At 35.9% G+C, this 22169-nt stretch overlaps 5 protein-coding genes and 2 long non-coding RNA genes across 12 annotated transcripts; 4 read left to right on the plus strand and 3 right to left on the minus strand.

Moving 5' to 3' along the window:
* Positions 1–210: 210 nt before the first annotated feature.
* LOC103863007 lies at positions 211–2303 on the plus strand. 2 transcript variants are annotated; one of them, XR_004457288.1, is made up of 6 exons: positions 211–574; positions 658–865; positions 931–1019; positions 1423–1695; positions 1814–1957; positions 2047–2303. It is a non-coding gene; the product is annotated as an uncharacterized LOC103863007 (long non-coding RNA). The 2 variants fall into 2 exon arrangements; XR_004457287.1 differs by having other exon boundaries at positions 222–574; positions 653–865.
* Positions 2304–4612: 2309 nt separating this feature from the next.
* On the minus strand, positions 4613–6450 carry LOC103863008. Of its 3 annotated transcripts, none has more exons than XM_009140743.3 (2): positions 6235–6450; positions 4613–6143 (listed from the first exon to the last, which is right to left on the minus strand). In XM_009140743.3, exon 2 carries the CDS (start codon positions 6093–6095, stop codon positions 4788–4790), a length of 1308 nt encoding a protein of 435 aa, XP_009138991.1. In that variant the 5' UTR covers positions 6096–6143; positions 6235–6450; the 3' UTR covers positions 4613–4787. The 3 variants fall into 3 exon arrangements, with proteins under 3 accessions (XP_009138991.1, XP_009138990.1, XP_033145587.1); XM_009140742.3 differs by having other exon boundaries at positions 4613–6102; positions 6201–6450; XM_033289696.1 differs by having other exon boundaries at positions 4613–6049; positions 6201–6446.
* Positions 6451–9966: 3516 nt separating this feature from the next.
* On the plus strand, positions 9967–12198 carry LOC103863010. Its single transcript, XR_631857.3, has 4 exons — positions 9967–10205; positions 10288–10419; positions 10639–10790; positions 10887–12198. It is a non-coding gene; the product is annotated as an uncharacterized LOC103863010 (long non-coding RNA).
* A 266-nt stretch (positions 12199–12464) lies between these two features.
* LOC103863011 (probable plastid-lipid-associated protein 9, chloroplastic) lies at positions 12465–14208 on the plus strand. The gene is made up of 7 exons (XM_009140744.3): positions 12465–12798; positions 12950–13071; positions 13147–13230; positions 13316–13412; positions 13529–13745; positions 13826–13878; positions 13971–14208. Exons 1-7 carry the CDS (start codon positions 12571–12573, stop codon positions 14064–14066), a joined length of 897 nt encoding a protein of 298 aa, XP_009138992.1. The 5' UTR covers positions 12465–12570; the 3' UTR covers positions 14067–14208.
* Positions 13971–17749, minus strand: LOC103863012 (VQ motif-containing protein 25). The gene has a single exon (XM_033289700.1). The coding sequence runs from the start codon at positions 15142–15144 to the stop codon at positions 14611–14613; it is 534 nt and encodes a 177-aa protein (XP_033145591.1). The 5' UTR covers positions 15145–17749; the 3' UTR covers positions 13971–14610.
* Positions 17750–17978: 229 nt separating this feature from the next.
* Positions 17979–19268, plus strand: LOC103863013. The gene has a single exon (XM_009140746.3). It carries the CDS (start codon positions 18068–18070, stop codon positions 19106–19108), a length of 1041 nt encoding a protein of 346 aa, XP_009138994.1. The 5' UTR covers positions 17979–18067; the 3' UTR covers positions 19109–19268.
* Positions 19269–19522: 254 nt separating this feature from the next.
* Positions 19523–21658, minus strand: LOC103863015 (protein EMSY-LIKE 1). 3 transcript variants are annotated; one of them, XM_033289699.1, is made up of 7 exons: positions 20743–21658; positions 20496–20614; positions 20310–20419; positions 20227–20239; positions 20008–20142; positions 19849–19926; positions 19523–19780 (listed from the first exon to the last, which is right to left on the minus strand). In XM_033289699.1, exons 1-7 carry the CDS (start codon positions 20789–20791, stop codon positions 19700–19702), a joined length of 585 nt encoding a protein of 194 aa, XP_033145590.1. In that variant the 5' UTR covers positions 20792–21658; the 3' UTR covers positions 19523–19699. The 3 variants fall into 3 exon arrangements, with proteins under 3 accessions (XP_033145590.1, XP_009138995.1, XP_009138996.1); XM_009140747.3 differs by having other exon boundaries at positions 20008–20239; positions 20743–21624; XM_009140748.3 differs by having other exon boundaries at positions 20008–20239; positions 20749–21622.
* Between the last annotated feature and the right edge of the window lie 511 nt (positions 21659–22169).

Consider the following 22169-nt stretch of genomic DNA (forward strand, 5'->3'; position numbering starts at 1 on the left):
TTCATTTTTGTAAATTCTAACAAAAGGAACAACACATTTATCATTTATTTTATTTTTTTGAAATTGAATTACATTTATACGTTTATGACATCCTACTATATAAAAGGGCTTAATTTTGAGGCTTCTTAGGGGTGCCACCTAGGCAAAATATTCCCAGCCAATGATTCTGCCACGTCACTGGCGGATTGGGCTTCCAATTTAAATTCCATGAAATACGATCGGGCTTCGTTTGGGCTTACTTAGTCTCCGTCTCCGTAATTTTGCGTGTGGCACTGTTAATTGAGTTGGTCTAAAAACACAGAAAATTAATATTTGATCGGGCTTCGAATTAATACCTTTTCTCAAAACCATTCACTTTTAACATAGTCGTTGTATTGGTAAAACGAAAGCCTAAGCTTTCTCATCCTGTCAATAACACTAATCGCCGTCAAGTGAAAAATAATGGACACTGGGATTTGCCAAGTGAACAAGATTTGAGACGAGATGTAACTCTTCCGCTTCCAAGCGTTTCTGTTCTTCTTCTTTACCCCCTGAACCGTCTTCATCATCTCCACGCCCTACCAAGCGATCTAAGGTTAAGATCGATGCCACTATCAAATCTGAGTTTTTTTTTTTTTTTTGGTTTCTAATCTGATTTTTGATTTTTTTATAGCTTAGGCGGTGGAACCGGCGGGGTCTTCCTCGGCGAGCGAGGTTCCGGTTGAGAATCAAGTATCAGAATCTGGAGAGACAGAGCTTGGATCCTCTGATCCCCAAACTATGGATTTGGAGAAGCCTGTTTTAACTGATGTGCCTGTGATGGAGATCTATCCTGAAGCCGACACAAAACCTGAAGCCGATGTCTTAGCGACACCTACCGTGACAGGTTTGGTGGTCTGTCTCAGTATTTTCTCTGATTAATTATCATTTCTAATGCTTTTGTGGATTTAGGTGAAGTGGTGACGGATGGTAAGAAGTCGAAGGCGGGGAAGAAGCGAACTAAGGCTCCATGGGCGAAACTACTTTCTCAGTATTATCAGGTGGGTCAAGTTTCATTAGTGATTGTTTTTTTATTGGTTTGATCTAATAGCCTGCGAAGCCTTTAGGGTTTAGCAGTGTGCAGTTCGTGTAATATTTTTAGTAAAGGTTTGGTCTTTCAGTACATGAAGAACGAGATTAGTTGTCTGCATGTCCGGTTCTTTTATATATTTTTCCGAAAATCATAACTATGTTGTTATGTATGTGTCTTTGTGACTTTTTGTGGTCTGCAAGTTGCGCATTGAGGTGTTTAGCAGTGTGCAGTTTGTGTAATATTCTTTTTGTTTAAGGTTTGGTCTATCAGTTCATGCCCAATGAGTTTAGTTGGCTTCATGTTTGGTTCTTTTATATATTTCCGACAGACCACAAGATGTGATCTAATGAACAATCTTTGATCTGTTGCAGGCATGCTTTGATGCGCCAGGGGTTTAGTAAATTTAAGTTTTTTTTTCCATCTCAAGAAAATTCTTAAAGGAAATAAGGAAAAGAAAATGTTGCTTACATTGGTTGATTTCTTAGGATGTTTCAAGAGATTTCAAAAGCACCTTGGAGCATGAAATTGGCCTTGATGAAATCTCAACGCTAGATGTCTACAACCGGAACAGAATGCACAGTGCTCCCCTCCTCCACCACCTGTTGGAAACATTGAAGATCCTGTGACTACTACAAGTGAGCCCAGTGAGTGGTTTGATTCGTCTGTTTAATGTATTGGCCAATTTGTAACCACTGTTATTGTTTTCCATATTCATATTCATGAATGGAGTTTTAGTGAAGGTGTTTTTCTTGAAATAAGCAGATGATGCTCAATCACAAAAAGCTTACACAATCGAGGATTACCTCAAGATCACTGAAGAGCAGATCAAAGCTTCATCTCCTGGTAAAAGCCAAACAGAGGATCAAATTCAGACTCAAGAACCTGCTGTACAAAGCCAGCCTGAAGGTTAGCATGTCATCAAAAGTCTCTCATATCTTCTTCTAACTACTTAAAACCATTCTTCAAAACTGCTGATGACCACTGTTTTGTTGTAGTTACATCGAGAGAGACCATGGCTGCATCTCCTCCAAGGCAAGATTGAAAGGCACCCAAAAAATTGAGTCGTCATGTTAAAAGCATTAAAGCCTCTATGTCTCCTACTTAATGATTATAAATGGGGTTTGTTAGTTAAATATCGTCCTACTCTTGAATGACCAACCCATCATTTTATGAGTCAAAGATAGTTAATAGGGAAACTTGATTGTATAACTAAAAACTTAATATTACTAATCTGATATGTGTTTCAAACCCAGTACAGCCGAATAAAATTTGAAACATAGATTTTGTCTTAGCAAGGCTTTCAATTATAAATAATTGTGTCTTAATCTTACAAAAATGTATAATCGTGTCTTAATTTTACAAAAATATTTTATGATATTTGTCATGTTCAATACTCTATGGTCTTTAGTTTCTTCTATACGTCCACGATGGTATCTTCATTTTTCATCGAAAGTTTTAAATAATAAATTTTGTAAAAATTCTTTGGATTTTAAAAAACTACTAGAGTTGTGAGTTTAAGATCAAGAGAGATACATGAGAATCATCTTTAGTGGTCAATATACATTTGAATTATATCTATGTTGGTTTAGTCGCTATAAGGAATTGTAACTGGCCATCATTTCAAATTGTCTCATCAATTTGTACGTACAAAATAGAGTAAATGCATTCGAAGGAAAGACCTTGGAATACGGTAGGTGCAATGTGGCCGAGATGAATATAAGAAAGAAAAGCATAAATAATGTATTGCGTGCTATTTTTGTTTGATGACTTTATTTTAGTTAAGAAAAACGATGAGATGAAAACAATTGAACATAAAAATAGGAGAAAATGGTAAATCATGCTCGAGCCCTATGTCTATTTTATAATTGTACCAATTAGATGTTGTAAATCAAAGATTAGACAAATTCTAATATAAACATCCATTATATGCCTAAAGTTAATTTTGCAAGAAACAACAGTTTTTATCAATGCAAAATGGACTATCAATTATATGTTACAAATTCACAACTGGTTATAAAAACAAATATATATAAACCCGAACTTAATATATTACTCCAACAAATAATACAATCAAACACATGCACATCAGGAAAATTAGGAAATCGCTTCCAAACTAACAAAGGATACAATATCATCATCAACTGTTGACTTACATTTTTTTATGAATTGGGCTTACATGCCCAGCATCGATCCGAGCCGTATAGTTTCATCTATCTATAAAAAAACTTCATTATATTTTGGCTCGTTATGGCGCAACAACCACTTATACCAATTTTCACACAATTTATGGCCAAAAAAATGAAAAAATAAAAAATAAGACATATATTTACAAATTTGGGAGAATGAACATTATTTGAAAATAAATACAACATCGATAAACTCAACTATGTAAACTATTCTGCTTATACAACACCAACCATAAAAAAGTAGCACAGTTCATCACCCTACATCAATCTTATTACAATACAAATCTTGAGAATCAATGACAACAACGAAACACAAACTTCGCAAACACGACATCACTTCCCACAAATTAGATAGAACAATAATAACATCAATAACCCCGCGCTTGCGCGGGGACTACGCCACTAGTTGGTAATAAAGACAAAATAAGCAGTAGTTAGTTAGTAGGTAAAGGACTTTGAAACGAGGAAATTACAAAAGTAGTGACCAATTACGAAAAGATCTAATAACCATTTTAAAAATAATAGTAATAATAATCTTATTGGCTCTGAGTTCGTGCATCGCGTAACGAGAGTCCAACACAAAGACGCTCGTTTCCCGCACATAGCATTTTCATTTTCTTTCATTTTTGTTGCGTTTTTTTTTGTCAGGATTCTGTAAACCACACTAGTAACTCTGATATTTGTTGCGTTTTTTTTGTTGTGTTTTTATATTACCTGTGTTGAAGTAATTTTATTTGCGATATTTAGACATGTCTTGATTTTCATAGAATTTGTCAATTATCTTTCAAGTAAACATGCCATTATATAAATTCCAAGGTGCAATATCTTTTTTCTTAAATTATAAATCTTGAAATCCTAAAAATGGTTTGAAGATGTCCCTTTTGTGGAATTTAACTATGGATTCAGGCTCAATAAGAACACAATTTCTGAAAAGTATTAAAAATACCATCCTATTCCAAAATTTACAAAAGATATTGCTTGTAATATCATTAGTGTCTACCACTTATTTTTTTAAATAATAATTATATATTAATATGTCATCCCAAAAAAGGCAGATCGGAGCAATACATAGATCCCAACGACAAAGTAAACGGCAGGTTAGATTACAAGGTGTAAACCGAAAATCTAAACACAAAACATACTAAGCAAAAGAAATTCAAGGCTATAGAAAGAAGGCAAAAGGGAGTTTGCTCCCTACTCCGGTGACTATCATTCCGAAAGTGTCCACCACTTATTAAATATCCTAGCATTCGAGTTTAATGTAATGTTTGTATTTAAAGGGTAAGATTAAGTTTATAAACTTATATAAATATTTATAAATGATTTATGAATATTAGTTTAGTCTTTTTATAAATTATTACTGAACATTTATAAATTAGCATTTATAAAATTGTAAAATGGTACTAAATATGTCGTAAACTGAAATTCTCCCATTTTACAAATCAAGATACAACAAACCAAGAAGGAACAAAAGAAAAACACAGTTACAATCTTCTTCTTCCTCATCACACCATCTTCCACAGATTGAAACCCTTTTTCTTCTATTCGTTTCAAGTAAACCTCCTTCTCCTAGGCGGGCGAGAATCAGCACTGTCTACATCAGAAGCCCTCGACCCATTCTCATTCCTTCTCCTCGAAGAAGACGTCGAAAGAGTAACCATTGAATCAATCTCAACTGCAGTATCCACTTGACTCTCAGAGTTCATCACAGCTGCAATGCTTGAGAAAGAATTTCTATCATCAACCACAACAGGAAAATGATGGTGCAGCTCCTGATGGTAGCTCCTCCCCAATGGATGAGTTCTAAAATACGCATCAACAAGCCTCTCAGCAGAGCTCAATGCAGAGGTGAAATTCGACATCCTTGCAACTCTGTGTGACTGTAACTGTCTCCTGATCAACAGAGGATAGAATCTCGTGTTGGTGGTCTCTCCTTCAAGATCAGGAGCAGCAATGTTAGGATTCAGATCAATATCCTCTGATGATGCTGCTGCAGCACTAGCCTGGTTATGCTCTGATCTAACTCCCCTAGAAGTCATCAACCGGTTAAGAATCGAATTAGCTCGATCGTGAACTCTTTTTGATGCGTCAGGGACAAGGGTTGAGTCCCTATCAAACCGACTTTGTATACGTCTAATCATCTCTTCCATTGGTATAGTAAAAAGCGACCTTTGAATTGTATTCCTCAAACTCTCAATGCGTCTTGCATGAGGTCTCATAGGGATCTTTGTATCTAAACACTCTTCAACAACTTCTCTTTTATGGTTCCCACGCCCGTAGATCAGTGTCACTGTTTTGGAGGTCACCTCTCCTTTGCAGACAGGACACTCCTTTGCTTCAGAGATGTTTAGCCATTGGAACAGACACAGCCAACAGTAAAGATGGCCACAGCAAGTGAGAACCGGCTCCTTTGACACGTCCAAACATATATTACAATCGAAGAAGTTACCATCTCCGGCGCCGCCGCCACTGGTTTTGGAAGTCACCTTATCTGTTACACCGTCCCCAGTGGCTCCTCCCTCACCGTTCTCACACATTTTCAGATCTTCATTGCCTCTTTCACTACCCTCACCAGTCTGCAAAGCAACTCCGTTTGGAGAGCCTCCCATCAACTGGCTTAACTCTATAGTCATGGTTTCAGACAGAACCGGGATGATGGGGAGATTAAGTTGTCTGAACCTTGTCCTGTGCCGGGTTCTGATCCTTGTCACAGCGTCTGAGGATCTAACCGATGGTGGCTCGGTACTCCAATCAGCGAAATTCACAGTTTCATATAGGGCATGGTGGAGATCTGACGACTCAGGACCAGGGCCTAGATTCAAATCCAGGTTCATTGTGTCAGCTAACTCTTCACCCATCAATTAACTAAAAAAAAAAAAAAAAGCTATTCCTTTCACTTTGTTATCCTGCAAGGAAGAGAAACAAATGAACATACAATGAAACAAGAAGACAAAGGTCCATACTTTGAAAGCTAATTACAGCTCAGAGAATCTTAACCACACAAACAGAATGAACGAGTATGGAGGATGTGGGATTAGGTTAATCGATCAATCAGCTATAACAACAAAGTCCGAAGCTTTAGCTGATAATGCCATTGAAGATTCGCTCTTTATTAGTACTTTTAGATTTACAAACGTCCAATCAAATTGGGTTAACGAACCGAAACCTCTTAAGCAGCAGAGAGAAAGAGGAGAAGGAAGAGGGAGAGGAATCTGGTACGTTTCGGTTTAGGCAAAGGACTGTGTAAAAGTTCCACGCGATGATCACGATCTTTTGTGATCAGACGGCTAAGGAATTATCAGTGTTATTTTGAGTTTTTTTTCTAATTATGTGCACCTCTCTCCCTCTCTGGAGTTTAATCTTGAAAAGTAATTATGGACCGACTTGATTTCTACAAATGTATACCAAATTTCATTTTGTGTCCTTCGAGTTTGGTCTGAAAACCCTTGTTTAGATGCTAACCTTTACGTTTTAAATACAAAGTTATAGTATACTTTACTAAATTTTGCACTAAAAAAATAATTCATTTGACTATGCTAACTTGCTAAATGTTCTCAAGGTCATTTACTCTGTTACCTTACCAGGCTCATTGACTCTACTGTCTTGCAATGTCTCCGGTGGTAAATAAAAAGTGAGATAGTAAATAGACACCACATGGACTAATTTGCTTGAGATAAACTAACTGTTGGGGCCAGGTTTCGGTCCAAGATCTCAGTACGAATACAATGGAGTCCATATTAGATCGTCATCAAAGCCCAATGAGTTGAAAACATAGGCTCACAAAGATCAATGCCTACCTCAGACTCAAAAGGCCGAACACACCGAACTATGGGAAGTCAACACAAAACATCTAGAAATTAAGAGCATTAAAAACCATCATCAAAGCAGCTGATTCGTGCTGAAGATCACACCACCGTTATGATCCACATGAGAGAGGTTTATAAAAGAAGAAGGAGCCAAAGACAAAGGATCTGAATCCTTCTATAGCGAAACTATACTCTCATTACCTAGGTTGCACGGGTACTCCAAGTTGGTGCCGTCTCACGTATCGGGTTCGTAGGGGGGACGGGGACGTCTCGGGTACGCCTAGGAAACGTCCCCAATATGTGTGAGGTGAACCCGGGACGTCAAGACTCATCGGGTACGGACTTGGTCAGAGAAGGAGACGTTCCGGAAACGTTTCCGCAGAAAATAGACGTATCCATCTGTTTTTTTGTGTTATAAGAAGTGTAAAAAATTAAACCATATATGTTTTTAACCTTTAATGTGTTTATTCTATCAATTTTGAAAAGATCAAAAGTTGTAATTAAAAAAAATAATAGTGTCTCTGTCTCTTCGATTCTTTCACTCTCACTTTAGTCTCTTGCACTTCCATCTTCTTTCTCTTTGAAACTCAAGTCTCGACCATATCTCTCTCTGTGATATATCAGCAACAGAACCCAGATGCACTTTCCTTACCTTCTTGTCTCTTTGTTGTTTATATCACAAGCAAAACGCGTAAGCATTTTCTTTACCTTCTTCTTGTAATCTTATCTTACGAAAATAATCCATATACAATGTTTCTGTGTTTTGTATACAAAGATGCGACTGTCATTTTATATGTATCATATTTTGTTTTTTAGCTTATTCTGTTGCTGTTTATTATTTTGATCAATTGTGTTTGCTGCTGTTTCTGTTGATGTCTAGTATTTTTATCATGTGTGTTATTGTTTCTGTTGATGTCTAGTATTTTGATTAAGTGTGTTTGATGCTGTTAAAACTTATGTTTCAGATTTTAACATTTTGACTTATGGATATTTTTATATTTTCTTATAATATGGTCGCCGTTTCTATGCCGTACCCGTATTTACAAATTTAAAGTTTGATGTTTCCCGTCCCCGCTCCCGTCCCAGTTTTCGGTCCCCGTCCCGGTCCCGGGGCTGCTTAGCTCATTACATACAATTTTCTTTGCTATCAATCACCATCTGTACTTGTTTTAGATCATCAATAAAACATCCATTTTCCATAGTTGATCATAGCCTCATCTTTCTATTATCAGCTTACTTTTCAACCAAGTTACTTTATTTGTAAACCTTATTTCCGAGTGAATTTTAGAATTCATCATAATCAATCATGTTAGTTGATAGCAAAAGTTTTTTTGCATATTGGATGATATGCCACAATCAGGGCATACAAACAATTAGTTCATGGTAAACTAATCCTATTTTGTGTTTCATCATTACCAACTTGTAATCAGTTCTAGAAACAAATCCAAGGATCAATTTGGTAGAGTCGTTGTGCCCATCTGAATGTCACTTTTATGCACATCACTAACTAGATGTATGGAAGAAAAATAATTGAGAGATTAAATAGAACAAGATCAAATGTAAAATATATAGCTTTACTCTAAAATATATAGCTTTACTCTGATGAGAAGAAGTAACTAATTTACGTACGCATTGTTGACATCTTGAAGGTCTAAAGGACATGAGGAACTCAGACCAAGTGCCTGTCTATGAGACTATTGTTCGTCATAGGGCTGGACAAAAAAAACCGAATCCGAAGAACTGAACCGAATTCGATCCGAAAAAGTAGTAACGAGCCCGAATCGAAATTGATTAGATATCCGAACGGATTCAAAATTTTAGTATCTAGAGAACCGAACCCGATCCGAACCGATACCCGAATGTATCCGAAATAGATTTATATAATATATTAATTATTTTTAAATTTAATGTATATCAAAAACCATCCAAATATATATAAGATATTTTTAAGTTGTCTAAAATACTTGAAAATATATACAAATAGTCAAAAATAAATGTCTAAAATAGGTAAAAAAATATATTCAAAACACCAAAAATACTTAAAATACCTATTGATTCTCTATCAAAATATTTAAACCAAACCAATTTATATGTTAAGTTTAGATATTTCGACATATGTTATTCAAATTTATCTGCAATATATTATTTTCTTTATAGATTTTGAGAAATTTAAAGTATATAATAAATTCTAAAATTTTAAAAATTATTTAAATGAGTTATCTGAACCCAAATCGAACCCGTAAAGATCCGAACGAACCAAACCCTTAGAAATACACGAATGAGACTGAAATCTTTGATCCCAAAAATCCGATGGTTTCGAACCGAATACGAATGAATACTGAATGCCCACCCCTAGTTCGTCAGGATCAAGCCCCAAGATTAGAGCTAAGTAGAGTTTAGGGATTATTATTAATAATTATTATTTTATTTATTAAAAAAAATCTAAATAAACATGTGAAAACTAGTCTTAATGTTTTTTAATCATCTTTGACTGAACGTGATTAGCCTCGTTTGATAACGAGAAGAGAAGAGAAGACAAATCTTTATAAATAAAGTAGAGTTGTGCTCTACACACAGCCCTCCACATCATCTGGAAAGAGTGGGCATTTCTGGACACGTGTAACTTAATCAAACCAGTCGGCATCTGAATTGATTTCTGTGCATTTATTCCGGTTTATTACAGCTTGGGAAATGGACTTTTAAGAACATTATGACAAGCCCACTATAACATTAGGCTCTTCCTCTTCACACTTGCATTCTTCGTAGACTAGCCAAAGAAATTTTCAGAACCTAAAGCCCCGTTCCCAGATCTCTGTAACGTCTCAATCTTCCATTAATAAGTGCTTAACTCCAAGTTTTTGTGGAAGCATTCAATCGACCTCTTTACATCCTACAATAACCGGCTCAAGCTTTAACTATAAATGTGTTTGTTGCCTGCGATGAACCGTCACACCGCTACGAGATCTGAAAGGTCACTCTCTAGCAACTCCCTCATATGTATCTTCAGTCTGAGTAGTTTTAATGGTTTTGTGATATCATGTGTTAGCTTAATCCCATAAGTTCTTTATCAGACATACTTGGTGAGTTGAATGCAATCAGAATCACAATCACCGACCGTATACCAGGGGCACATCGTGTGATGCTAACTCTGCGTCTTTAAAGGTACTTTCCATTTTATAATCGACATTTGTTATAATAGATTCTCTTCGCATTCATTTGATTTTATATCATCATTTCTTTGCAGTGGTGAAAACGTTTGTGTTAGTATATGCTTGATTCAATGGCTCTTGCGTTTCATTTCATACCAAATTTGACAGCTATGGGAAAGAGCCAAAAGTTATAATTGCCACGAGCGTGAATCCTAAGATAGTTGGTGGTATGCTATTTTGTGTTTCCTACTTTTTGTTGCATTCATACATATATTCGTCAGGCTCTATTTGTTTATGAATTGGTCCTCTTTACTTAACCCGTTACTACAGAGGAGCTCGTGGAATCATTGTATTATGCTCATTATAACACTAGCGTTACCAACTCCATGTTATCTGGCAACCATCAACGAGACTCTAAACCTTAATGTATTTTTTTCTCAATTCAGGTGACTTATTAACAGACCAAGAAAGCTTCAACAATGCCAAGCAATGGCTAAACCAAATCGGCCGCTACACCAGTGACAATGTGAACAAGCTACTGGTTGGGAACAATTGTGATCTCACTTCACAGAAAGTTGTATCCGCTGAAACAACCAAGGTAAAATATGCTTCAGAAGTTCTTCACAGTTAAGGTCTTTTGGCAGTTTTGTATGATTTACTGTAATGTTTGTTCAACCAACACATGCTTTTGCAGATGAACATGAGATCCCATTCTTGGAGACACGTGCCAAGAATGCTACCAATGTCGAAGAATGCTACCGTGTTTTCCACATTCGACGGTGAAATGACGAAGCTGATTAGTGTCCATGCTGCAGAGGTCCCACAAATTATAGTTGTCACAAAGAAACAGATGTGATCCAATTTCTTATAAATAAAGGTTCTCTTAAAGCTTGCTCATCAACTCATGTTTGTTGAAGTAATCAAAACCTAGGTACAGCAGCGTGCTTAATCCATCGAAGATTGCTTCATAAAAAAGGCCCGATAAAGACAAGACGACCAAAAGACCACTGATTTTACGGACACCACATTTAAGATATTTTCTTAACTACTCTGTTTCATAAACACTCTGGCGGCCACCCAACTTCAGAGTTAACGAATAGTTAAATTTCTTAAACAGAGCCCAACGATGAAGTTCATCTTGCCGGAGATTGCTGTAAAACAAATGAATGATTAGAAACAGAAGCACACATGTAAAAAGCTACCAAATCATTTTTTTTTACATGCAATGAAATAAAAGATAATAATATGGCCTTAGTTGTTTGAGTATTTCTTTTTGCTTTGGGTTTTTGGTTTCAACTATATAATTATTTTCTCAAACTTGATTTACAAGGTTAGAACTTAGAATAAATCACTAAAATGTTAATAAATATTTACTACAAATAAGATACATGTTCGAACTTGGAGCTGGATGCAGAGACTATGAAAAAAAAATATTGATACCACAAGAGCAAAAAACATATTTTCGTTATTTAAGTGAAATATAATAAAAGTGTTCTACAATACCTTTTCTTTTCTGTTGACAAATGAAAAGAATACATTTTTCGATTAAAACTTAACCGAAAAACTCGAGAAGATAAAACATGCTAGATTAGCAAAAAAAATGTGATTTTAGTATTTGATATTTTAAACATAACAACAGTCTGTGGTGTTACACGAAAAGAAAAAAACAATGTGGTATTAACAATGGAGACAAAGGCAGAAACAATAAACTACGAAAGCATAAGAAAAAGATGTCAATAGACACCATAAAGCGATGGAGTAGCCAACGATAAAGAAGAAAGAAACATATGATAGTGTTGGGTGAATTTTAGTGTTTGATTAAGGAAACTTTTGAATAAAAACATTGTTAGAGACACACTCATAATCATGGATCATAAAATACATTAACATGTACCACAATCAAGTATAAAACTCTAACATACAATTAAAAAAAATTAATATATACTACACATATAATCTCATGCAAGATGAAGCAAAAAAAAATATAAACTCATGCAAATACAACACAAGAGAAAGTAATTTCATTAAAATAACTGAAACGAATACTGAAAATAAAATAGTTAAAACTCATAAAATATAGTTGATAACAAATAAAAATCCAAACACTTAAAATTTGTAAACAAAAGTCAATTTTTAACAAAATAAATATATATAATCTAATTAGAAAACAAATTATATTTGTTATATTCAATTTAAGTAAATTTCAAAATGTTTTATCAAATTAAAATATATTTTAATATAAAATAATTTTAATGCAAACTCAAACCCCTAGTAGTAAATAAAAGAGACTGCTTTTAGCTCTCTCTCTCTCTCTCCTTCTCTTCTTCCTCGTTCCTCAGATTTCTACTCAGACCAATCTCTGACATTTTTCTTCTCCAATGGCACTCCTACAACACTGTTCCGTCTCCGCCACCTCCGCGGTTCGATTGAGCTTCTCATCCTCCGCACCACCAAGGGCTTCTCTCAGTCTTCACCCGGAGAAGAAGAGTCATTCCCGGAGAATGATATGCAGAGCTATGGTGCAAGAGGCGGCAGCTCAAGGGATCCCTTCGGTTTACGCCAGAGAAATGGAGCGTCTCTCCGCCAAAGAATCTCTCATCCTCGCCGTAAAGTCTCTACCTTTACCCTCTTTAGATCTTCAATTTCAATATCTTGAATTGAAAGTTGCCTCCTTTAGTAGTAACAGCTTTATTTCAAGAATCAGCAGCGTTAACCTGTTTTTGATTTTGATTACTCTCTCTGTATGAGATTTAACAGTTCAATGATGCTGGAGGCTTTGAGGCTTTAGTTACAGGGAAGATCACTGATCTACAAAAGATTGATGTGAACGAGAGGATAACAACTCTTGAGCGGCTTAACCCAACTCCTAGACCAACCACGTAGGTGCTGCTATTACCAGCTTCAGGTTTTTAAAAGGACAAACTGATGAACTGGTTTTTCTGATGCTTTTTCAGGTCTCCTTACCTTGAAGGTAGATGGAGTTTTGAGTGGTTTGGATCCAACACTCCTGGTTCACTTGCTGCTCGTGTTTTATTCGAGTTAGTCTTCTTACTACTATGGATCTTCCTCATAGACAAGCAATACAAGTTTTTTTAAGCATTGATCTGTTTGTGACTGTGGCAGGAGGTTTCCTTCTTCATTTGTGAGTCTATCTAGTATGGACATTGTCATTAAAGATGCTAGCACAAGGGCCACCGCCAACGTTAAGCTGCTAAACATGGTATATATTCATTCTTGTATATGACTTATGGATATGTATTAGTAGATTTTGAGTAATAGAACAACCGTTTGATTGTACAAAAAATATGAATAAGAAGGAGTTATTTGTCTATGCAGATAGAAAACAAAGTCATCCTGACGTCGAAACTGACAGTAGAAGGGCCTTTAAGGATGAAGGAAGAGTATCTAGAGGGAATGCTAGAGTCGCCAACTGTTATTGAAGAAGCAGTACCGGAACAGCTAAGAGGTTTGTTGGGTCAAGCTACCACTACGTTGCAGCAGCTTCCTGAACCTGTCAAGGATACTCTAGCCAATGGTCTAAGGATTCCACTTGGTAAGCCATATAATAAGCCACATTTTTTACATTGCCCTCCTCACATGTAACATTCTAACCATGCCGTTGTTGGCTTTCAGGTGGATCTTACCAGAGATTCTTCATGATATCTTATCTAGACGACGAGATTCTTGTGAGTTAATGAATGGTTATGCCCTTAGAAGTTAAAAAAACCTTGCAAAGAAGCTCATGGAATATGAAAAGGTGTTTTTTGTTGTTCTGCAGATTGTAAGAGATACCTTGGGAGTGCCTGAAGTTCTAACGAGGGTTGAAACATCGTCTTCATCCAGCGTTGTAGAGAATGTTGAATACAACAGTTAAATAAAGAACAGGTCCTTATGTTCCTTTGTTTATGTCTGTAAATGTCAAACAAACTGAATACAACTTACTCTATCTCTCCGGACACAGAGATGTCGTGTCATTATCCATTATTTAACATTTTGAGAAACGAAATTAAAGGTTAAATGCCCTCCTTCATTTCTAGATGTATATTTTACACTTTCTATACTATTTATACTAGTTGATTATGGTAAACTTCAAAAAGTGATTATAATTATTCAAATACTACTAATTCTTATGGAAAATAATTAAATCACAAAAGAATACATTATTTTTAACCAATTTTTAATGTGTAAATATAAATATTTTGCTTAATTTATAAACAGAGGGGTAGTGAAGTGTCTTTAACACTATGAACAAATCATAAGACATCAAGGGCGAAACTAAAGGAGTTTAAGCTTTACATAAAATCAATTAATTGTAATAAACAAATACAAATAAAATTTATTTCCACAAAAATCTAATAAAGAAAATAATAGACACCATTTATAAAGAAAAAAAAACTCTTTTGTTCAAGAGACAAGAGTTAGAATTGGTGATGAGAATCTGAGAAAATTGATCCACCATGTAAATGCGAGGAAGAAGACGAGTTAGAAGAAGCAGAAGCATCCATGGAAGACAAGGGCAAATAGGGGAATTCACCAAGTTCTTGAATAAACCCTCCAAAATCTCCAAAACCATTCAAGAACCCTCCTGAGCTCTCACCACAGTTATTACCACCGTGCCAAGTCATCGACATCTCTTCCATCTCTGAGTTTGAGCAGAACCCTTGATCATCACAACGCTCGGCTTCCCTTAGCTTCTCCTTGTTGATCATGTCTTGGACTTGACCACGAGTACCTCTTCTTGGTTTTGTTTTGGAAACGCCATGGTCTTCTGGTTTGCCTGTGAGGCTTTGGACGAGCTCTCTGAAGTTGGCAACGTCGGTCTTGATGATCTCAGGTGCATATATATGAATTATACGGATCTTTGGCTTTGTTTTGGTTATTGAGTATGACTGTTTATGCATCGCTAGGGTTGATGATGAGCTCCTTGTTTTCTTGAAGATGGTGGCTTCCATTTTTGGAGTTATTAGGGTTTATTGTTAGAAGAGAGAAAGATGGAGTTGGTGAATATGATAGTAAGTGGAGATATGTCAAGGTTATATAGGAGGAAATTGGAAATGATTAGTAAGAACAAAAAAAAAAATTTAAAATCATTATTCTTCAATTTAAATGATTTTATATGTGGAAAGTGTATACATGAACTAGACGTATGTGAATAATAAAATGGGAACTTCGTTAATATTTTTATAACTTTATAGCCATCATGTAAATTCAAAAGAAACTAGTTGGATTAACAAAACTCAAAAGAAGCTAGTTGGATTAACTAATTACATGTAGTTACTATAAGAAAGATATATAAGTATGCCTCAACACAAGACATAAAATATCTTTAAGCGCATTGGTCTTCTCCCACTAATCAAATTATCATGTTGTAACTTCTTTAATAAGGCATATTTTATACTTTACATAATACTAAATATTTATGTTATGTCTCATGTTTGTGCTTGTGTATTATAGATAAATGCAGGTGGTACTAGTTAATGGATTAAATTAATATACAAGTAGGATTTCACAAACTTGGACCCATGTCTGGCACACAAACTCAACAAACTTATGATTGTTTTTATTCCCAAGAATACAATATTGGCGAATACTAAATTACTAATTACTTGTCTAGTTGATGGTAGAGATTCTTTTTTGCCTAGACTGATCTGGACTTTTATTTTACATTTTCATATTTGGCCTAAGTTAAGTATCATATATTCATATATAATTGCAAAAGATGACTGCATTTTCTGTTGCAGTCAAGCAATTGAAGGTTCTTAGAAGAAAAGAACGTAGTTGATCAAAAATGTGGAGACAATAATGTAGAAACGATGGAGATAAATGATAAAGTGGAATGTGAACACATGGAGATGGCATGACTCTTCGGTGACTCTCACTTACCTTTTACCTTTAGTTGTCTCACGTCCTTTTTCTCATATGCACGAGGCAGTTTCACTTCCTTACGTCTATTTTTTTCACCTTTTCACCTTTATCAAAATACAAATACAAATAAAATAAGAATTAATACCTTTGATTTAGCACACACGCACAACTCAAAGGAGTATGGTATATATGTTTTTGGATGATCCAATCCAACATGTACATATTATTTATACATTATCTAATTCGAATCCAAAATCTATATACAACAAGCTCATTACTTAAGTATATTATAAAAGAAGATATCGTCGATATGCATATAGCTATACATATATTATCTGATAAAATATCCCTTGCTTGCTATGTGACAACTTTGCAAGAAAAATAAATTAATGAAGAAAACAACTAGCATCCCCTATATCTATTATATGTTAAACTAAATATACGTTAACTACAAAAGTATATTTTTGTTGATGTTAAAAAAAAGATGTTAATTAGATAGGTCATATATATACGTGGGTCGATCGATCATCTTTACAGAAACATATTAAACCCTTTTAAAAACCTTAAATAGTCCCCTAGGTTTTTGTTGCACGATCTTACTTTGCGTCAGAATATATTTTGGAACTAAATAAACATTATGGTTTTCTAAAGGCTTAAGCTATGACCCATATATAGTTTAGAGAGAAATAGAGTCAATGGTGAATGATTAGACGATAACAACAGGATCTAACGAATAATAGCCGTTGGATGTAGCGTGAAATGTATATAAAAGCTACAATAAAGAGAACTGAAACTTAACAGAAAGGCTTTGCTGATTTGGTTCGAACTTTGTTGTGTACAAACGTGTACGTGAGAGACTCAGAGTCGAACACACGAGTCTTGTGCTCTCTTTTTAGATTCGGACCACATGCATGCTACTAAGCCGATGTATGTTAGACACGTGTCCATAGTTAAGCCGTATAGATGGTGGTCCTCCTCGTATTTGTTTGACGTGGTTCGCAGTTCTTATTGTACTTACTCTCCTTAGCTGGAATGTGGATGGACCCCGACAGATTTTTAGTTTTAAAAATTTGTCAACAAACAAAATTAATCCAATAGTATTTAATCCATGTTCGTACGATTTAGTTTGAGGAAATAATAATTGGTTGCTTAATTACCTTAATGATAATCTTCCAAAGTGTATATTAGTAAATAGGTAGTTTTTGTTACAAAACCAAAGATATAATATACTCCCTCTGTTTTTAAAAAATGCATATTCTAAACTTTTCACATATATTAAGAAAATTCATTAAATATGCATTGTTTTTTGTGAATAACAATTTTCCATAACTTTAATCCAATAAAAATTCAATAAATACCATTAATTTTTTTGAAACTTACAATTTTTCATAAAATCATACATTGAAAAAGTAAAAAATATATCTTTTTAAAACAAATTTTTTTTCTAGAACATGCATCTTTTAGGAATAGAGGGAGTACTTTACATCATACATCATATCTATTTAATTGGATATCCACAATATCAGATTTTGTTATATATGTTGGTGTATGGATGGACCCCGACAGGTTTTTTAATTCAAATTGTTGGTGTATAACTTTAATAAATTCTCTCTTAATCAAACTACTAGACCAAGAGAATTATTTCCAATTTTTAAAAAAGTCTTGACTAACAAATTCCTCATTAGTATCCGTGAAATTATCAGCCCAATTAGGCCCATGTAATCTTCACGGGCTTAAAGAAATCAACAGAAGCGGAAACAAAACAACAAAAGCCTAAAAGATAAACAAAACACCAGAGCTTTGTCCACCTTCCATTTCAAGCCTTCACCATCTTATCTCTCCCCCTTGTAACTTCCACATAATTACAACACATACCAGTTACACACTAACCGTTATTCGTTACATAACACAAGGGCAAAACCGTAAACTCCCCACCTTCTGTCTCCTCCATCTCCAACCATAACTTTTACAGAGAGAAAAAAAAAATCCACTGCACTGTCCGTAGCGAGAATGAAGGCGTCGATGAAGTTCCGCGAGGAGAAGAAGCCTCTCCTCCGCGCCAAGGTCCCTCTCTCCATCTTAGGCCTCCCGTTCCAGTCCGGAATCGTCGCCGGAGAATCCAAAGAGCTCAGCCTCAACCTCTCCACGTTCTTCGAATCCGGCCCGTCCCTCAAGCTCGCGTACCGCCCCAACGACTCCCACAGCCCTTTCTCCCTCGTCGTCAAAACCGGAACCGGACCCTTCGGCTCTCCGGTCTCCGCCTCCATGCTCATGAGCGCCGAGTTCAACCTCCTCGGTAAAGGTAACCCAACCTTCATGCTCCACTTCAAGCCGCGGTTCGGCGACTTCTCGATCAAAAAGTCTCATTCCTCCTCCGGATTCGATATGATCGGACCGGTGAACGGAGAGGAGGATTCGTCCATCGAGGTCGTGGATTCTCCAGGTCCCGGCGGAGGGTTGAGGAAAGTCACCGTCTTGCCGTCGACGTCCGCCGGAGATATCGCCGGTTTGCTTTCCGGCGTGGAGGTCGCGGCGAGGACGTCGCTGCCGGTGAGGGGACGCGCGGTGGTGAATTTTCGGTGGGGGGTTAGGGTACCGACGGAGATCAGGCGGGATTTTGATCCGACGGCTGAGATTTCGTTGCGGAGGTTTCCTTTCTTGGTGATGGATAAGATAGGGATCGAACACGTGGACGGGTCGGGTTGTAAAGAGGTTAAACCCGTTAGCGATCCGGGTTTGAGAAATAGTGATGATGTGTGTTTGGTCTTGGAGGAGCTTCGGTCGGAGAATAGGCAGTTGAAGAGAGCTGTTGAAGATCTGAGGGGAGTGATGGTATCGAACGTCAGGCCGTTTTATCCGGCGACGGTAGATTACGGTTCGCATTCAAAGTACCGTGAGGCCGAGAGGAGTAGCAATAACAACAATAATGGTAGAGCGAGAGGTGAACGGTGGAGTAGTGAGAGAACGACGTCGGATTACGGAGGGAAGAAGAGCAAGGAAGAGGGTGACGTGGCGGAGGAGCTGAAGAAAGCTTTGAAAGGAGCTGCTTAATGATGGTACTATTTGGTGGTAACTGCCATGATCTTGAGAGTTGATGTAAAGCTTTATTCGTCTTCTTGATTTAGCTATGGCTTTTGTATATATGCGTTTAAGTTACTGCTGCATTTTGGAACATCTTCAGAACATTTCAATGGAATTGCAAGACGTTTAATATGTTGGCAGTTAGCTATGAGCTTGACTGTATGATAAGTCTCAACCATGGATGAGCCAAAGGATATTTGCTAAGTCTCTAGGATCTAGAAAGCTATCTGGAAGCAGTTGATCTATAACTAAGATGTTTACAAGTAGTTATTAGTCATGTTTAGTTAACTCGCCATGAGAAGACTTTTCTGTCAATCCCTCACACAATATGTAATCTTAATTATGATGAATCTATGAATTTTTTTGGTCATGATTGCTTGCAAGTTTGGTTCAACAAAAAATGGGAACAAGCATCAATCCTCACATACGAATCAAGTGTTTGGCAATAAAGCAACCACTTACAAAAAGAAAAACTACTGGAAACATCATCATGTTTACACTGACCCAAGTACTAAAGATCTCAAACAATCAAAAAGCATAAGAGAGTTTTACTGATACTCATCAATGTCCTGCACCAGATCCTGGAGGAGTTTCAAAGTCTGGCTTCTCTCCATTTTTCCATCTAATATCTTCATCCGGAACCTGCAATTAATCATTTTGAGATCAGATCATACACATGAAATGAGATGACAAACACTTCTATGTATTACCTTCCTAACATCAATCCAGCTTAACGTTTCATTCAACCACATCACGTTCGGGTCAACAGTCGCCAGACGATGCGTTCCCTAGCAAAAGTAAACTTACTTAGAACATGAACAAAGACACAAAGAGAGAACACACAAAGGAAAAGAGTTTTGTTTCATTACATCTTTAGCGTTGAACTCTTTGATCACCAAGACTTCGAACTCATCTTCACCAGGCATTCTTACGCAGACCCTTCTTCCAACTAGAGCCTCCGGGTTAACTCTGCCCCAGCTCGAACACAGTGTTGGCTTCTTTGCCTGCAACTTTGTTACAAAAAGGCCCAAATCAATGTTCTGCTTTACAGGCTGGCTTATGGTTAGCGGCTTCTTCGGTTCCTTCACCTCAGAATCAACCCTGAGGAAAACAAAAAAAAATAGTTAAAAATAATCGAAAGTTAAAACCCTTTATGATCAAAAGTGTATACCTTTCTTGATGAGCAACAAGATTCTTCTGAATGTTATCCTCAAAAGAGACGAGAGTTTCTTGCGCTATACTCCACTCGCTCATCAGCTTCTCTATGATCTGAGTCCTCTTCTGAAGCAACACCAAGACACACCCTTAAGAGAAGCAAACACAAAGATATAATGACGAGAAGAGAGAAGTGTTTTACGTTTCCTGATGACAAGGTTTCAGCTCTGAAGGCAAGGAGAACAGCGTAAAACGCTCTTCTTTGTTGTTCGTTGAGTTTCTGTTTCTTGGAGTCTTCTTCTACGGATTGATCTGTCATGTCTGCATCACAGTAGTAACAGAATCAAGATTACATCAATGAAGAGGAATCATTCGTAAACCCTAAAGAGATATGCGATCGAAATGTTACGTAAGAAGTTGATTCGTGAGGAGTTTTTGAACAGACGTACGTGTACCTTCGAGAGGATCTATCATGCGTTGATCTTTGTGATCTGCCATTGAAGAGAGGGAGCAGTCTCGATAGAGCAGAGGAAAGAATGTGTTGTAGAGGTGGAGGAGAGAAGAAGGAGACGCGAGATGTTATATGACTTGTGGAGGAAGGTAAGGGTTTGTTTAGTGTAACAAACTCTTACGCTTTATTTGAACGAGTCACTTACTTTCAGGCGTTAATTTTGTTTGAGTCAAGAAACAAGATTGATTAATTAAAATTAAGAAAATAGATAGTTTTACATAAATGTAGTTGAGTCAGTTGATAGAATTGACTGCTTCATCTCTTTGTTTTTAACAAAAAAATTTAGTCCAATATTTTTTTTCTTTTGATGAAATTTATTTGATTCCATTAAATATTTTCTTAGTCCCTCAAATTTTAATCTGGATGTCACCAGATGGTCTTGTCTTTGGCAGAAGGAAAGATCGATAATTAGAAAAGGAGAGTGATGCAACCGTAGAAATGAATAATAAGCTTCTCTTCTCGTTGATAGAAAAATAAGTTACGTGTGAACAAAGTTTACATGATTTCACTTGCATATTACAATGAAAAGAATTGTTTTGACCAGTGTTTTGAAACCCAACCCGGACCCGCGGTTGAACCAGTAAACCCGGTGACCCAGAAAAAATCCGGTTTGGATTTTATGAAAAACCCAATATTTAGAAACCCAAAAAAACCCGTACAAACCCGCAAAACCCCACTAAACCCCGGAACCCGATACCGGTTGAACCATCCGGTTGAACCAATAAATAACTTTTACTCCTATTTTAGTTTTTAGATTATGTTTTATATTTTAAGTTTTCAATTAAAAAGTTAGGTGCTGATAAAAAAAAATTAGGTTTTTCCTTTTCAGTTTTATATTTGTAGTTTTTAGATTTTGATGAATATTTTTTACTTTGCCACCTAAAAAAATGAAGTGAACGATGATAGAGAAAACTAAAATTAGTTAATGTGATTTGGTGTTAGTTTATTTCTGTTATTGACAATTTATTACAATGATCATTTAATTTTAGTTTATTTTGAATTTGAAGTTAATTTATTATTCACATTAGATATTTAAATATTTGTGAGTTTTATATCTTGATTTTTTTAGATGTCATAACTCTTACTTTGTTACAGAAAATTTTAAATAGTCTAAACTATATTTTTGATATTTTGCATGTCAAATGAATATAAAAATATAAACACTAAAGTTAAGTATTTGTTAAATATTTTTTAAACATAAAGTATATACATATCCAAACTATTATTTTATGTTTTAAAAAATATTTAGAAAATATTAAATTTTAGTTTTTATATATTTATTTTCATAGTTAATATATTATTATATAATAAAATTAATTTATTTATTAACCCGCGGTCGACCCAGTGACCCAGTAACCCGGTAAA

The sequence above is a fragment of the Brassica rapa genome, chromosome A04 (genome assembly GCF_000309985.2).
Source record: "Brassica rapa cultivar Chiifu-401-42 chromosome A04, CAAS_Brap_v3.01, whole genome shotgun sequence".
In the NCBI taxonomy this organism is placed as follows: Eukaryota; Viridiplantae; Streptophyta; class Magnoliopsida; order Brassicales; family Brassicaceae; genus Brassica; species Brassica rapa.